Source organism: Callorhinchus milii, unplaced genomic scaffold, assembly GCF_018977255.1.
Source record: "Callorhinchus milii isolate IMCB2004 unplaced genomic scaffold, IMCB_Cmil_1.0 Scaffold1, whole genome shotgun sequence".
Taxonomy (NCBI): Eukaryota; Metazoa; Chordata; class Chondrichthyes; order Chimaeriformes; family Callorhinchidae; genus Callorhinchus; species Callorhinchus milii.
The window spans coordinates 1891449-1907401 of NW_024704742.1; the positions used below are offsets into that span (position 1 = coordinate 1891449).

Here is a 15953-nt window from a genome sequence, read left to right on the forward strand (position 1 = left end):
TAAACGGGATAAGCCTTTCTCATCCAAAACCTCTCCTGTGACCTGTTGTTCCTTACAGTGGCTCTAGGAGATGTCTATCACACGATCAGTTGTTCCATTCTATCAAGTAAAATCACACGACAATGTTGTGATCGCTGGTCACCCCAGGTACAAATTGTAGTGTCAGTGATCACTCTTTTCTCGTTTTGATGAACTGTCTTAAAAACTGGAGGGAAGCAAATAAGAATGAACGGCGGATTGAACAGTGGTCGGAAGCTGTTGTGATCTCCTTGGTTGAACGGTGCATGTTCAACTCAGGCGAGAGAAATTAGCTTGGAATGAAACTAGCCCCAAGGAGAAGTTGCTGACACCTCGGAGTGTAAATCTGCCACTTTCTTCCGTGTTCTGAGCTGAATGTGTTAATGGGACCGGGGGGGGGTCTCTGGCAGTGTTGGAGTGATGTTACAAAACTGCAAAAGGAGAGGAAAAGCTAGCGCTTCAAAAATCGTAGGTAGGTCACCCTCGTGTGTGTCAACCTGGCTCAGTTGCTAGCCCTCTTGATTCTGAATCAGAAGGATCATGGTTCAAATCCCACATCAGGACTTGCAATCACATATAGTCAAAAAGGGGGTTGTTGATTTGTGGGAGGTGCCGTGCTTCGGATGAGACACTAAACCGAGGTCCCATCTGTCTGTTCAGGTAGACATTAAAGATCCCATGGAACTATTTTGACAGCTTTGGGGCATAGTGGCTGAAGACACGGCTGCCGATGGTGGATCGGAGGGTCGGGGGGACGAGGAGGAGGCTGGAGTAGCTGAGCGGAGCAGCGGGTCAGTGGTGTAGGGAGAGAGCAGGGTGGAGAGATGGGGGAGGGGGGTGGGGAGGAGGAGGGGGGGGGTGCCAGGGCTTGAAGGGATTTAAATACAACAGTGAAGTAGATTTATGTGTCATCTGCATTCATGCGGAAGTTGACCCCGTGTCTGCGGATGACATGGCCGAGAGAGAGCATGTAGATGAGGAAAAGAAGGGAGCCAAGGATGGAGCCTTGGGATACCCTGCAAGTGACCAGGCGGGGGCGAGAGGAAAAACCTTTGGCCGAGATGAAGTGCCGACCGTTGGTTAAGTAGGACTCGATGCACGCGAGTGCGGTCCCACTAAGGTGGATGAGGGACGAGAGGCCGTGGAGGAGGACGGTGTGGTCGACTTCAGTCAGAATTTAATCACAAATATAGAGGGGCAGAAACGTAGATGGAAAGGACGATTTGAAGCCTAATACTTATTTACGTTTGCGGTACTCTTATTAGGTGGACTAGAGGTGCAAAGGAGAGAGAATCCGGTGCTGTGTTGATGGACGGGTGATGTAGTCAGTGACAGAGGTTGCAATTACTCTGTAGCTACAATGTTTGGCTGCTTTAATCAGGCTTAGAAACGGAGCCCCATGTCATTGAATTCATCTAATTTTCTCATTAGATGGCCAGTTTATCTTTGTGTGAGACAGCTGCGGCTGTCATGGCCCAAAGTCGGTACTAAACCAGGGAGTTCATGTCGGATCTGCAGGAATGTTGCTTTGACGATTGTAATTCCAGGACACACGTGACGTTCTCTGGGGCCGTTACTGTTAGGTTAGACACGTTTAGTAGGACAGACTGGGAACGTGCTTATTGGAAGTTAAATCTCAGTTGATGGGGGTCTTGTGTTCGTTGAGGGGGGAAAATTTTAGGTGAAAACCTCCTAAAAGCTACGGATTTGTTTGACCGCGAAAGATAATTGCATCTCTTTATGAAATGTCAGCTTTCCCATCCAATCTTCACGGCTGACCATGGAACTGAACACCCCTGTACCTCCTGAACAGCCCAGATTTTGGTCGGTCTGAGGATTTCTCCTTTCCACTTCTGCTCCTGATCACATAGGTTGGTGCTTGAGTGTACCTAAAAGTTGGACCGCAACATTATTCAACTGATATCTTGCACTGCATCGCGGACACCGTCTCTGGGATCCAGAGAAAAAAAAACAACAAACCCAGACGGCAAGAGTTTTAAAAGAAAAGCTTCGGAATAAAACCAACGTACTAAAGTGGGAGATGGAAGTTTTTTTTTTAAGGAGCTAGAAAGTTTTTAAGGAATGGATAAAAATACGTCTCATTCCGCGTTTGATGTGATAATGGCGTCAATCTGTTCTGAATGTTTCATCTCCAGCACATTTGGAACAGAGGATAACAGGAACAGAAGGAGGCCATTCAGGCAAATCGAGGCTGTTCCATCAATGCATTGGATCTTGGCAGAACTCTTAATCCCAATGCCCACCCTTTCACCCGAGTGCTTAATACCTGTATTACTCAAGTATCTGTCTTAACTCTCCCGCTTTAGACATCGCTATTGATTCTGCTTCCGTAGCTATCTGGGGCAGAGTATTACAGCTTCTTCCACACCCCTCTGTGTGAAGTAAATCTTCCTGACTTCAATCTAATATTAGTTGCCCCAAAACTTCCCAGCGCGCGGCTTCACAATGGGAAAATGCAGCAAAGCTCATAGGAGCAATCACTTGTTAAATCAAAGTGTAAGCATTCATTAGCTGTTACAAAATCTCCATGGAAGCACGATTATTTAAAATCAATTGGGGAAAAAATAAATGAGTCACATTTTGGGGCACGCTGTTCATCAAATGATGTCAGCCGCTTGCTTGTTAGTTTATGATCCATCGCTTGCTATAAAAAATTGATATTTTCCAGGACTGCGGGTCTATTGTTCTATCAAGTTATTGAAGCAGAGTTAATAAGTCGTTTTTAAATTGAATTAGATAAATGGAATAGTAAAGAGCAGGGAGAATAGCAAAGAGCGAGATCAACAACAACAACTACTCACATTTATGTGGCACCCTTTATGCGGTGCGGCTTCTCGGAGTGCTTCAGAGCACTCGGAGTAGCTCACGTGGAGGTTATGGTTTGAGTTGATGGGTCGACGGGCTTCTTTTGGCGCTGTAACCTCACGATGTTTTGTCCAAAATGTTCCACGGGGCGGGGGAGAGGTGGCTGTAAGCGCGGTCGAAGAGGAAGGTATTCAGCTTGGGGTGGACCTGGAGCCCACTTGGTACGGAGAGGATTCCCTGCGGAAAGCAGTACTCAAGAGGCTCTCTCTCTCGCTGCCCGGCTCCTGTTCACTTCCACAGAAATATATAATAATATAATAATCCTAGCATTTGATATGGCACCTCATCACCTCGTTGACGCGTCTGAAAGCGCTTCACAGAATATATTGTAAAGTGAATTGACGGCATATTTTGTGGACGAAACGATGCAGCCGTTTGCACACAGCAGCGTCCCCGCAAACAATTGTGGATTGAGTGACCAAACTATTATGATTATTTATTGGTGGAGAGATTATTCCCCCAGAAAGTGATCCGCCAATCGAACTAACAACCGGGTTCCCTCTTACCGATAGTTAAACAGGCGTCTGGAGTACGGAAATCTGCCTGTGGTTTCACCCCACCCCAGGAATCGAACCCGGGTCTTCTTGCTTGTGAGGCGAGTGCTCTAACCACTGAACTACAGGCCTTCATGTAATTTGGTCACTCAATCCACGACTGTTTGCGGGACACCGCTGTGCACTATTTCGTCTGCAAAATGTAGTCAGTATACTTTACAGTTTACTCGGTGAAGCGCTTTGGGACGTCCGAACGACGTGATAATAAGCGCAGTAACAAATGCAAGGATTATGATGTACCATTAGACTTTCATCAGTGACATATTCTCAACCCAACACACGCAAGTCAGCGGATACTAAGCAGCGCAGGGCTGAACACCATCAATGACTTGGGCGTGTACAGCGAGCTTCACGCCGGACTGTGTCTCAGGGCACTGAAGGTGGGAAGCAGTCATCGTATCGCGGTTCATGTCAGCAGGAAATCTCAACGAAGGATTTGTAAACAGCACAAGATTGACACCGACCTTCTGGGACAGCACTCGGATATGGAAGTCGAGCTCACGGGAGCGCCGGATGTGTTGTGGAAAGTCAGCCTGAAACAGCTGCCCGGGATCTATTAATTCCCAGTCCTTTTTATTTTGTACGCTGCAATTTTGACCCCCGCCAAAATCCCCCCAACCCTCCCATATAGCACACAGATATACGGCTGTCATTAACAAGACTTGCACTGCTGCATCTGTCCCCCATGAGCTGACTGACATAATGCCAGGAAGGAGACTTGGTTGGAAACTGGAAAATATCGCAGTCTTCTCAGCAAAACAACAAAGATGTAATTGAATTGCGATAATGAGCTTGCTCTGTACCAACGGCAGGTGGTAAATGATGGACAGCGGTGTGACTGAAACATTTCCATCCTTCAATCACACTGCCTGACCTCATTTACGGTTTACTCTCCCGCATCAATTATTGCTCAATACAAGAGGGATCCTACCCTCGCTCGCCTCCATTGGCTCCCCATCCCCCAGAGGATCGAATTCAAGATCCTCATCCTCAGCTACAAGGCCAATCACGGCCTCGCTCCCTCCAACCTCTCCGACCTGCTATCCCCCTACCTACCCGCCCGTACCCTCCGTTCCTCTGGCTCCGATCTGCTCCACGTCCCCCGCCCCAACCGCCCTACCAACGGTGGCCGGGCCTTCAGCCTCTCAGCCCCGAGGCTCTGGAACTCTATCCCCAGTGCCTTCGCCGCTTCCTCCCTTTCCTCCTTCAAGGCCGGTCTCAAAACCTTTCTCTTCAACTGTGCCTTCAGCTCCCCTCTCGACTCTCTTCCCCCTCCTCGCTCCCTCCCTTCCCTCCCCTCATTTCCCCCCAATGCTGGGGTCCTGACCCAACTGTCCAGCACCTTGGGACGTCCTCGCGACGTGAAAGGCGCTCTATAAATGCAATCTTGATGTTGTTGTTGTTGCACATTTGGATTTGGAAAAGAAAGAAACAAATTAGTTTTTTCATAGTGCGGAATCATTTTCCAAACGATACCCAGACATTTCAAGACCTTTTTGTGACTTTGTGCACATAGAAGAGGGTAAGAATCATTTGGGTTACGAGACCTCTTAGCTTGGATTAACCTGACCTTATCTGGTGAATGAAAAATCAGATTTAATTGGATGTTGATGAGGGGCAAAACTTCAAAGAGCATCAATTAAAATCAAGTTCCATTCCCTGGATAATAAATTAAAAATAGTGACCTTTATGAAAGAGTAATAAAGGGAATACATTTGTGGCTAAGTGCTTTCCCTTCCCATAGAGCTTAGAAGTCGAAGAGTGGCCTGAGACGTTGGGAGTCTAATTTGCAGCGTTGCATAATAGGATCCCTTTAGAATCCCTGTTGATCTTTTGGAACACTTCTTTCCTGAAGTATCCGTGTGTCGCCCTTCCGATTCCTGGAAAAAAAGACCCTATTTGTTCACATTAAATCCCTTACAAACGAATCTCATTAAGAATAGTGTAAATTATTGCTGTCGTAGCAACCTATAATGGAGTTAATCTGATGCCAATTGCTAACAGTCTTTTCATTGCTTCATTATGTAATGGTATTTCCCACTGTAAAGCCAGTAATAAAACAATGATTGTATTTTAGCGCCTGATAGACCCCAAGTTACTGCTCTTAATCTTCAGAGTTTTAAACTGAATTGAATAAGGATGAACGGGATGGAAAGGGATGCTTTGTTACATATTTGCTTGATATCTAGACATGAATGCCCTCCATCTTCAAATAGCTGGTGGGTCTTCTTGTATGGAACCCGAGGATCCTGCTTTGTTTTTCTATCCCTGGGAAGCTGCATTGAATTGCTTTGCATCTCATATTTTCTGGCTGCAAGTTTAAGGTAATCTGAATCCAGCCAATGTTATCTTAAACCAAACATGCTTTGGAAAGGACAGATGAACTTAATTAGATATATGAAGGACAGTCATTGTCTTAATTAGCTCAGTGTTCCCGAGTTTCATGATTCACGTGGGCAGAATATTGCCGAGTGCCTACAATATAAAGTGCTTTGTTCGCATAGCAGAACGCTCAATGCTGCTTCATGAGTGCCCATCACTTGCAGAAATAAGTTGCATATTAAGTCAATTTGTGTAAGAAATTGCATAATTCCATTCTATTATTCAAAGTGTTCCATCATCCACAACAACGCCAGTCTGATTTTCCATAGGCCAAATGTTCAAATGGGAATGTAATTGATAGCTGCAATTTAAACAATATTAGTATTTTTTTTTCCCCCTAAAGATGCGAGTGTAGTCGGGCAATCCATTTTCATCTATTAGACAATGATTGTTACGCTATAATTAAGCAATATGATTGTGTTATGACTATGTCTGAATAACACTGGATTTTGGCAGTGAGGCAACATCGCAGTTGTCGAGAATCACAGTTCTGCTTTCTTGGCCATTTGTTATTGCTGTTGCACACGAGGCTCTTATTCAACTGGTTTTACTGAATTAGAATTAGGTGGCTATCAGGAGAAACTAAACCACTGTGATTGCTCCCTGCATCAAATGTCATTGTGACAGCTGCTATACCTAGTAACTCTGTCTGAATACACATGAAGTGTTTTATTGATGATAATCATAGTAATCCTTGCATTTGACATAGCGCCTTATTTACTTTAAAGTGTAGCGACTGTGTATTTATTGATGGAGGTGGAGTTTGAGCCTGAAGTCACACAAGGCAACTGTCGTGGAGAATTTCCCTCAAAGGCATATTGTTCATTTTACATTGGACAGATAACAGCTGGTAAACCTTCTTGCACTTCTTGAAAGACAGATTATCCGAGATATTTGATGACGTGACAGCACATCACTAATTGTACCTTCTCTTCTGCATTTTTAGACATTTTTTTCAAGATGGAAACGTGAGCATTGAACAGCCAAACAAATCATAGAAAGGTTTTCCTTATAGCGCAGAGTTGAAACGTGGATATAATAATAATAATAATAATAATCCTTGCATTTGATATAGCGCTTTTCACGTCGGGAGGACGTCCCAAAGCGCTTCACAGAACACACTGTAAAGTGAATTGACTGCATATTTGTGGGCGAACGCGGCAGCCAATTGCGCACAGCAATGTCCCACACAACAGTCGTAGATTGAAAATGACCAATTTATTATTGTTTTGGTTTTGGAGGGATTATTATTAGGCTCTGTGTGGAGTAAGGAAACTTGCCCAAGGTTTCGCCCTCTGCCTGGAATTGAACTCAGGTCTCTCACTTGCAAAGCGAGTGCTCTAACCACTGAGCTACAGGACTCCACTATTTGCCAATATTTTGCTGTATGGTTGACAGAACAGGCTGTTGTTGGCTTCCATTACAATTTATTCTGTCACCCTTTATGTAAGAGCACACATACAGTGTATAACTGGTTTCCCAAATAATGTTTGTTTTAGAACAGAATTTCAATAAACTGCTGGTAAAATAACATTACTACAGTTCACTGAATGATTCCTTCGGTGATTTAGTCTGAATAAACACACGAGCGACATCTCCATTTCATACAAAGTAGAGTTTCAACATATATGATCTTGTGTTGCAAATTGGCAGCATTCATTGTTCTGAGCACTGAAACCCTGGACAATCCAGGAACCTTTGATAGGTTTGGAGAATTTGTAGATCAATTTCATATCGGGAATTCTATGAAAATCAGAAGCAGTTGGGCTGGCGCAACCAAAATAGTGTTTTAGTTGAGTGTTTAGATTGTTTGACTGGAAGTTCACGAGAAGCTGAGAGACTTGGACTCTGATGAGGTCTCGGGGTCCCAGGCAAAGTGTTTTAATCCTCGCTGCTGTCTGTAAAAGGGATTCCATGTTGTAAATGCTATTTCCATCATGAGCTTCTTTTAGCAGCCACACCAAGGTTTTCATTTGAGATATTGCCTTTCACGTCCATAGGACATCTCAAAGTTGGTAGAATTTTACTATAAAGTTCAGTGACTGTATATTTTGTAAGCGGAAAAAAGCAGATAGTTTTCTCAAGGAGACAAGGGATGGCAGGTGAAACTCCTTTCCCTTTTCGAATAGTGCCAATGGATCATCAGCGTTACTCTGAACAGGAACTCGGTTTAAACGTCTCATCCGAAGGCCGGGATGTCCGCCAGTGTCACCCTCGACACTGTATAAGTGTTAACCCGAACTATCTGAGTCCAATGTCCCAAAGTGTGGCTTGAACCAACGACACTCTGACTCAGAGGCGAGAGTGCGACTTACTGAGCCGTGTTAATTCCTATAGATTGATAAAATAACCCTTGCAATTGATACGACTCCTTATCATGTTGACATGACATCTCAAAGCACTTCACAGTATATATTGTCACGTGGTTTTGCGAGCGAATCTTGGCAGCCAGTCGCACGCAGCAAAATGTCCCACAAACAGCCAAGGAGTGAGTGACCAATTTTGTTTGGGGGACAGACAGGCAGACGGCAGCTTGATTTAGCATCTTATCTGAAGGACATCACCTCCGAATATGGCACACTCCCAGCACTGCATCGGATGTGATTCCAAGATCCCGACGTGGGGCTTGAACCCACAGCCTCCTGATTCAGAGGTGAGAGTGTTACCACTGAGCCAAACAGGTTTCTGTACATTGCATAGATGTTAGTAAAAAAAAAGTTAGTGAAACTGCATCAGAAAAAGAGCTATTCCCAAAGTGTTGAAAACCCATTACTGATGGGCTGTTCCCCCACCTCCGGAAGGTATGATTTGTGTTCTGTAATTTTATTCTTATACATCTATCTCATTATACCACTCAAATGGAGCTCTGCTAGTAGGGTGGGCAAACAGTAATGAACAGGAGACCTCTTGTCAGGTTTGCAGATTGTTCCTTGTCAATCACAGGGACAAGGCCAGTTTATTTTCCCTCAGATGCCGGCAGAGAGAAAAAAAATGTAGCCTTTAGTTTTTGCTGCATGTCTTGCACTATTAGTGAAGCATTACAGAGTGCTTCCTGTAGAGCACAGCTGTGAAGAGAAGCATTGCTTTGCCTCAGACTAAATATAAACCAGCGTGCTCTAAGTAGCATGGAAACGTTCCAGCAAATTTAACGCAAACTTCCAGCTTGTTCAGGTTGAAGTTATTGCAAAGGTCTCAAATGGAGACAAATGCAGTCTTTTTAAGTTCAAGCCTCCACAACGTAAAGCAATATTAATGTGCGCCAAAGTGGCTTCAGCAGCTTTTCTTTTGTCTGATTTTCTGGTCTTGCACTTGGATTTCACCAATGGTTTAATGATTGTCCTTACCTTCCGTGGCCCGTTAGCTGTGTACGTAGACTCAATGCTCTTTGGTCATTTTCCCACCCCTCCCTTCTTGGTCTACTTGTGTCTAATCTTCAGCTTGGGTGCAAAACCCTTCATCGTCCAGTGCCTTGGGACGCCCTCCCAATGTGAAAGGCGCTACACGAATGCAATTTGTTGTTGTTGCGAAATAAGAACTTGGACTTCAGAGATCCGTTTTTTTAAATTCTGCCAATTGCATCCTTTTTCCCAAACCGTTTGCTCACAGAGTTGCTGAATCCCACTGCAGGTTTACAATGGGAACATAATCCAAATGAGAAGCGGGGGTTTATGTAAATGGAGGTCTTTGCTGTTCGATTTTTTTTTTACCTTTATCCACGGTAGCATCTGAAATGGAAGGTTTGCAAATAGGACGTGTCAATCCTGAAGGTAGCCGTTAAGTTGTTCTCTGGAAGCTTGCTCAGGTGGCACTGATGTTGATCTACTGCTCGGAGCTGGGAGCTGTAATGTGGCTTCAGGGAAGTTGGAACTGAGATTGATGTCTGAGCAGAGTTTTGGATGCTGACCCTCGCATCTGGGCACCTGAAAGATTATTTGTTTACAGATCTTTTTGCAAGTCTTAAACATTAGACCCAGTGTCAAAGTTTGCTCGGAGTGTCGGGGATAGATTGGACAGGGGAGTGAAGAACATTTTCCTCGTAAGCTTTGGGCAGAGCATAAACTGCTCTGCGCTATATGCCTTTATAATATAACTGCATTTTGCTGTGATTTGCTCATTAATTGTTCAACAATCTAAAAATAAGCCTATTAGAATGGGAAGCTTGAGCGTCTGTCCGTGTTATCAATTTACACCTCTTTGCATAACAAACACAGAACACCAGGCTGACAAAGTCTTTTAAGGGCATCTTTCCTTGCACACAATCTATCTGTCTCATGTAGCAAAGGCTGCGAAGGTTTGTTAAGAAAAATCCTATTTTGGAGACAAATTAATTGGACAGTCTACCTTGGCAAGTTTCCTTTAGGGTTAGAGGTTATCCATCACTGTGTGTGAAGGCTTCACGCGGACATGAAAACCAGTCAAACCCATAAACTTCCACAGACCCCAAACCATCACTTGTTCACTGTGCCTTTCCTTTCCTCCTCGATGAATCCCTCAACAACTCACGAGGCCCAAATATTCTCACCGTCTCCGCCTTAAAATTCAAGATTGTTCAGAACTTTAGAAGTGAAAGGTGCTGTACATTTGTAATTTGTGGTTGTTGCGTTCGCCTAAAAAAAAATAATAGTCACTACATTTCATAATGTACCCTGTGAATCCCTGTCACCCGGTCACTGCCCTTCTAAGTCCTGCCAATGAGCCAGGCTGCCTGACCTGTCACCAGCGTGCTGTGGGCCGGCCTGGCTCAGGAACCGGACTACCGAGGCTGTCATTAGAAAACACGCTCAAGTCCAATAGTCCGTTGCCAACCACGTCACCATGGACTCAGTTCAGCTCCGATGAGATCCCGTCCGAAGGACTGTAACCAGTGGGTAGCGCTATGTGCTCCAGTACCAACAATACCGCGATGATAGATGTTCCCTCAGTGAACAATAAGGTTCAGGAGATAACCTACCGAGGAAAGCAACTGAAGTAAAGCGATGGAATGAGTGGTCTGCTGTTTGCCTGTACACGGAGTTTGTGCTCTGCTTCAATTGAAATATCTGCGAAAAGATGAGCTCAGAATGCGACACAGGTAGATGTTTGAGTCTGTCGCCATTCTTTTTATTTCAGTGCCTTCGGTTTGAGATAAAAAATACGAAGGGATTTTTATTGTTATCTCCCCCTCCTCTCCTCTCTCCCCCCTCCCCCCCCCCCCCACTTCTCCGGTCAATAGAAACCCACATGATCTTCCTTCTTGCTCGTTGTGGGGAAAGAAACAGATGTGTTGCGGATCGAACATCTGGCAGAGGCAACACCCGATCGCCTTCAGCTAGTTGGTCCTCAGCTATTCGCCTCGTATTTTTTTCTGAGCCAAAATTGCCACAAGCATGCTGTTCCGTGTTTTTCTCTTGCCTAATAGATGTTTTGGAAACTAGGTGGCTGACAGTAATTATAACAAATAAATACATAAACATGGAAATCTGTGAAGCTCCGAGGCACTTGTACGTGGGTAGGTTTTTATCCTGGCATGTCAAACTGTTCACACAGGTCAGAACGCGGTGCTAGGGGTTGGGCGAGGGGGAGAAATGACAATATATTCCCAAATAGGAAATCAAATACCGCTGAATTATGTTGGTGCCTTTCGAAAATATCCAGTTTGTAAAATAAAAAGCTATTTGTGATTTCTTAGCGCTGGCAAAGGGGGAAATAAAAAGCCAATTTAGGGGGCGAAATATCAAAGGCGTGAGTGGTCCTTAGAAAATGGTTTGTGAATGTCACCATTTTGATCCTAATGATAGGAAATAATAATAATAATCCTTTCGTTTGATATAGTACCGCTCACATTTGAAGGACGTCTCAAAGTGCTTCGCGATGGATACAATGCACCGAATAGGCTTCTTCAGTGCTAGAAATTGCTATAGTTCCTGTGGTTCATAGGATTTTACTGGCAACTGTAGTGACTGTTTTTTTTTCAGGCAAAACACAATTGCAATATTGGAAGAGTATCCAATCCCAGAAGGACTAGAATTTGCATCCACTGGAGAGAAAAAAACAAAATGAAAAAAAAAATATTAAATTGGTCACTTCAATCCACGGCTGTTTGTGGGGGACGCCCCTGTGCGCAAATGGCTGCCGTGTTTCTCCCACAAAATACGCGGTCAATTCACTCGACAGTATATTCTGTGCAGAGCTTTGAGACGTCTCGAAGACGTGATAAGGCGCCGTATCAAATGAGAGGATTATTATTATTATTAGATGGATCACAGTGTGCATTCCCCTGCCTGTTGCCTGACGGGTTTCAGCGTGGTGCATCTTGGCGCTTACAATACAGTACCTGGTGGAGCTGCGCGCGCTCCTCCATACCCCTTACCAGCGGCACCTGAGAGAGGCACCTGTCTCTGGGTTCTTTTCTCTTCGAAATTCTAAGCCGAGGAGGCAATCGGGGCCTGAAGCTATGAAAGAGTTTTGTAAGAAGTCGGGATCTCTCCTCACTTAAACCAACCCAGAGAGAAGTGTTTAGACAGGGATAACCATCCCAGGAGTACAAATTGCAGCGAGTGCTTCATTTTTTTTCAAAGAAAAGAAAAGAATCTTTGAGACGAATATTACACTTCTTAGGCTGAGCAGAAGCCCGGTAATGATGGCCTTTAAACTATTGGTGAAGAAAGCACTGCTGGGCTCTCTGTGTTAAACAACATTATTTGTTTACTCATTTTAAAAGTGGGATTAAACCATATGGAAGCCCCGGAGGCCCTATGTAAATTATCCCTTGTGATCTTTTCAGCGTTGCATGGAGTTTGTATTACCAGGTGGCGGCTAGCAATGTGAGCTTTGCGAAGTTAGCTGGAAAGGGTGGGAGTTGGAAGGCTGCCCATTTGCCAGAAAGAATGCTGCCGGGATAAATTATAAATTATCAGAAGGGTTAATGCAGCCTCTGTGTCACTTTGTTCCACAGCGTCTGTTTACCGAGCAGTAAATAGGAATCCGGTTGTTAGTCAATTGGCTGACCGCTTTTCCAGTAATAATAACCCCTCCCCAAGAAAATAAAAATAATAATACTAATTCGGTCACTCAATCCACGACTGTTTGTGGGACGCTGCTGTGCGAAATTGGCGGCCCCATTTCTCCCACAAACACATGCAGGCCAGGTCACTTTACAACGTATTCCGTGAAGCGCTTTGAGATGTCTCGAAGATGCGACAAGGCGCTATATCAAAGGCAAGGATTTTTTTTATTGTTATTACTTAACAGCTGTTGTTCAGTGTTTATTCAGAGGGAGGCCATCCAAATTGAAACCCTGGCCACCTGCCTACATTTGCAGGTTCTTCTACACTCAGCTCGCTGCTGACCTGAGGCTCTTGTATTTCCAGTAGGCAGTCTTGCTTTGATCAAGTCTTTGTTCCTTGATTGAAAGAATTGTCATGCCCTGACAGACCCTCGGTCTGAAGACTTTTTGAACTGGGCTTCAGTTCATTTCAAACAAAGGGTCCACAGCAAGAAACCGATTGAACATTTTTATAAGGTGCGTGGCCTCAATAGTGTGATGATAATAGATTTGTGCACTGCAACATCCAACCAACTGTTGACCGAGACGCTGGGAGAACCACCCTTCGCTTGTTGAACCGTGCCGTGGGATCTTTAATGCGCGCTCGAACACGCAGACGGGACCTCAGCTTCACGTCTCATCCAAAGGACACCACATTTCGCAATGCAGGGCACCCTTGGCACTGGAATGCCTGTGTAGACTGGGAGATCAAATTCCCAACAATGGGGCTCGATTTGGTGAACTTCAGTAAATTAGTTTGACTTCTGAGGTCTGTGCCTTTAATTCATTCACTATGATCTCTTGCAGATTATGCTAATAGAATCGCTGTAAGATCTACTGACATGGATCTTCGTCTCTAAATGCCTCCTCGGGGATTCCGAGCCTTACCATATGGAGAACACCAGGGGTGCAAAGCAGTGCTTCTTGTTGAAACTCCTGTGATGAAATGCCAGACACTACTATGTCTTTAATGTCTACAATATATGTGTCCCGGGGAAGCAAAGTAAATACGCATCCCCTATCAACCTGTCCGCTCCCTCCGCTCAGCCTGCTTCACCCAACTCGCCCTACCATCAGTGTTCGGGCTTTCAACCTCTCTGCCCCCACCCTTTTGAACTCCATCCCACATTCCCTTGCCTCCCATCCAGTCACGTCACAAGACCCTCCTCTTCCACCGCACATTCAGCCTCCTTCCCTGCCCTCCACCCTCCCTGATCCCAACCAGCCCTGCTCAGGTCCGAATCCCTGACTGTCCAGCGCCTTGGGACGTCCTCCCTATGTGAAAAGCGCTACACAAATGTAATTTTGCATTGTATTGATTAGATGTCCTCTGACATTCCATTATATTTAATGTTTGACCTACCCAACGTTCCCTGCTCTCTCCACCCCACCACCGTACAGTCTCCCCGTAAATTTAATTTAAACAACCTTCAAGAGATATTACAGTGGAAGCAGTCCATTGATTATTGATTTGAGTTGCATGAAAACTGAAACAGAAATGGGTTGGGTGAAGACGTCGAGTTGTCTTAAAGCACTTCACAAGATGTATTGTAAAGTGATGTGACTGTGTGCATTTTGTAGGCAAACACGGCAACCAATTTGCGTACAGCACTGTCCCAGAAACAGCCATGGAAGGAGTGAGATTATTGAAGAGAGCAAGTGTATTAAGGAGACTGAAATGCAGTGTGATGGTTGACAGATTATTTTGAATCCAACAATGTTTTTATTTGCATATATATATTTTCATATCGGCAAAGCCTGAATGGATTGATACGTAGTCTAATTAGATGAATCAACTTATCTAAGGGGAGAGTGATATTGGAGTAGTCGGGAACCCAGAGAGATTAAAATGAAAGCCCTGTGTTTTGATGACCTTTCTTTTCTTTCCAGAGTGCAGAAATGAGCCCTGCAAGCAGCACTCACTCACTTCCGGTCAGCCCGATCACCGAGATGCCATTCCCTTTCAAGGTAGGATAAATGCTTGTATTGAGGTAAAGTAGAGAGGTTAGGATAGAAAGTCCAGGTCCTAACTCTGTAGGAATTGACCTCGTTTTGTGCCCGGACCGTTCTCCCCGGGCTGAAGCGACGAAAGATTGCAGTCGTCGAACATTTGAAACAATCGGATGTTTGAATCAGCTTGAAATAACGTCTGGGTTCAGTTTTATAATGGAATTCCTTAATAAGAAATGCAATTCGCGCAACAGGAGTTGGTCTCCTCCAAAAACCTGAAGGACATCTCGTCGCCCCGCGAGAATCTTGTTCCGACTCAGTCTATGTCTGGAGTAGAGTTTTTGGTGTCAGCTGACAGGGATTGTGACAGTGTTCCTTCTGAAAGAATCCCGGGAAGAAATAACACAAATATTAGATGCCATGACATCTGGGCGCGGGTAGTTGTAGCGCGGGTAGTTGTACTTCACTTGCTTCAAAAGGATTCAGTAAACAAGTATTTTGTTTGAAGAAGATGTTTCCCAGGAAAGGTTGGCTGATGCCAGCACACGTAAGAATTAGCTTGATGCTGCAGCAAATCATTGACTTGAGTCAAAGGATGTTCTTCACTTGGATTTATTTGGCATTCCTGGACTCATTCCATTTAGTTTGACTGAGGTGGAAATTTTTGAACCAGCCTCCGAGACCGTTTTGGGACGGTTGATTCCCCCTTCCATCCCCACAAGGGAAGCAAAACATCAAATCGGTAAACAATAAACTACAATCCTTGCCTTTCACGTTGGGTGGACATCTCAAAGTGGCTTCACAGGATTTACTGTGAAGTTTAGGGACTGTGTGTTTTGTAGGCAAACAAGGTAGCTATTTTGCGCACAGCAATATCCAATCAGCGATGAAGTGAACCACTTTTTTTTCCGGGGGAATTGTTGACCGGTACACCGGGAGAAACTCCCTTCCTTTTTTTAACCAATCGTGCCGTAGGATTTTTTTTAGCATCCACCTGAACAGGCATAAGGGTTGAACGTCCCACTTGAAAGGACTGTTCCAGTTGTTAATTACACTCTGAGTGAAGAAACACTTCCTGGTATCTGTCCCGGAATTGCCGTCTACAACTTTAAACCTACGTCCTCTCGTTCTGCTGTCTT

The 15953-nt window shown here is 44.6% G+C and overlaps 1 protein-coding gene across 1 annotated transcript in view; it reads left to right on the forward strand.

Moving 5' to 3' along the window:
* The window catches only part of ccser1 (coiled-coil serine-rich protein 1), a 444926-nt gene that overhangs the window by 282709 nt on the left and 146264 nt on the right, over nt 1–15953 (forward strand). The window contains exon 9 of the mRNA XM_042337524.1: nt 14755–14832. Coding sequence (XP_042193458.1) covers nt 14755–14832 — 78 coding nt within the window. The remainder of the gene's footprint in view (nt 1–14754; nt 14833–15953) is intronic.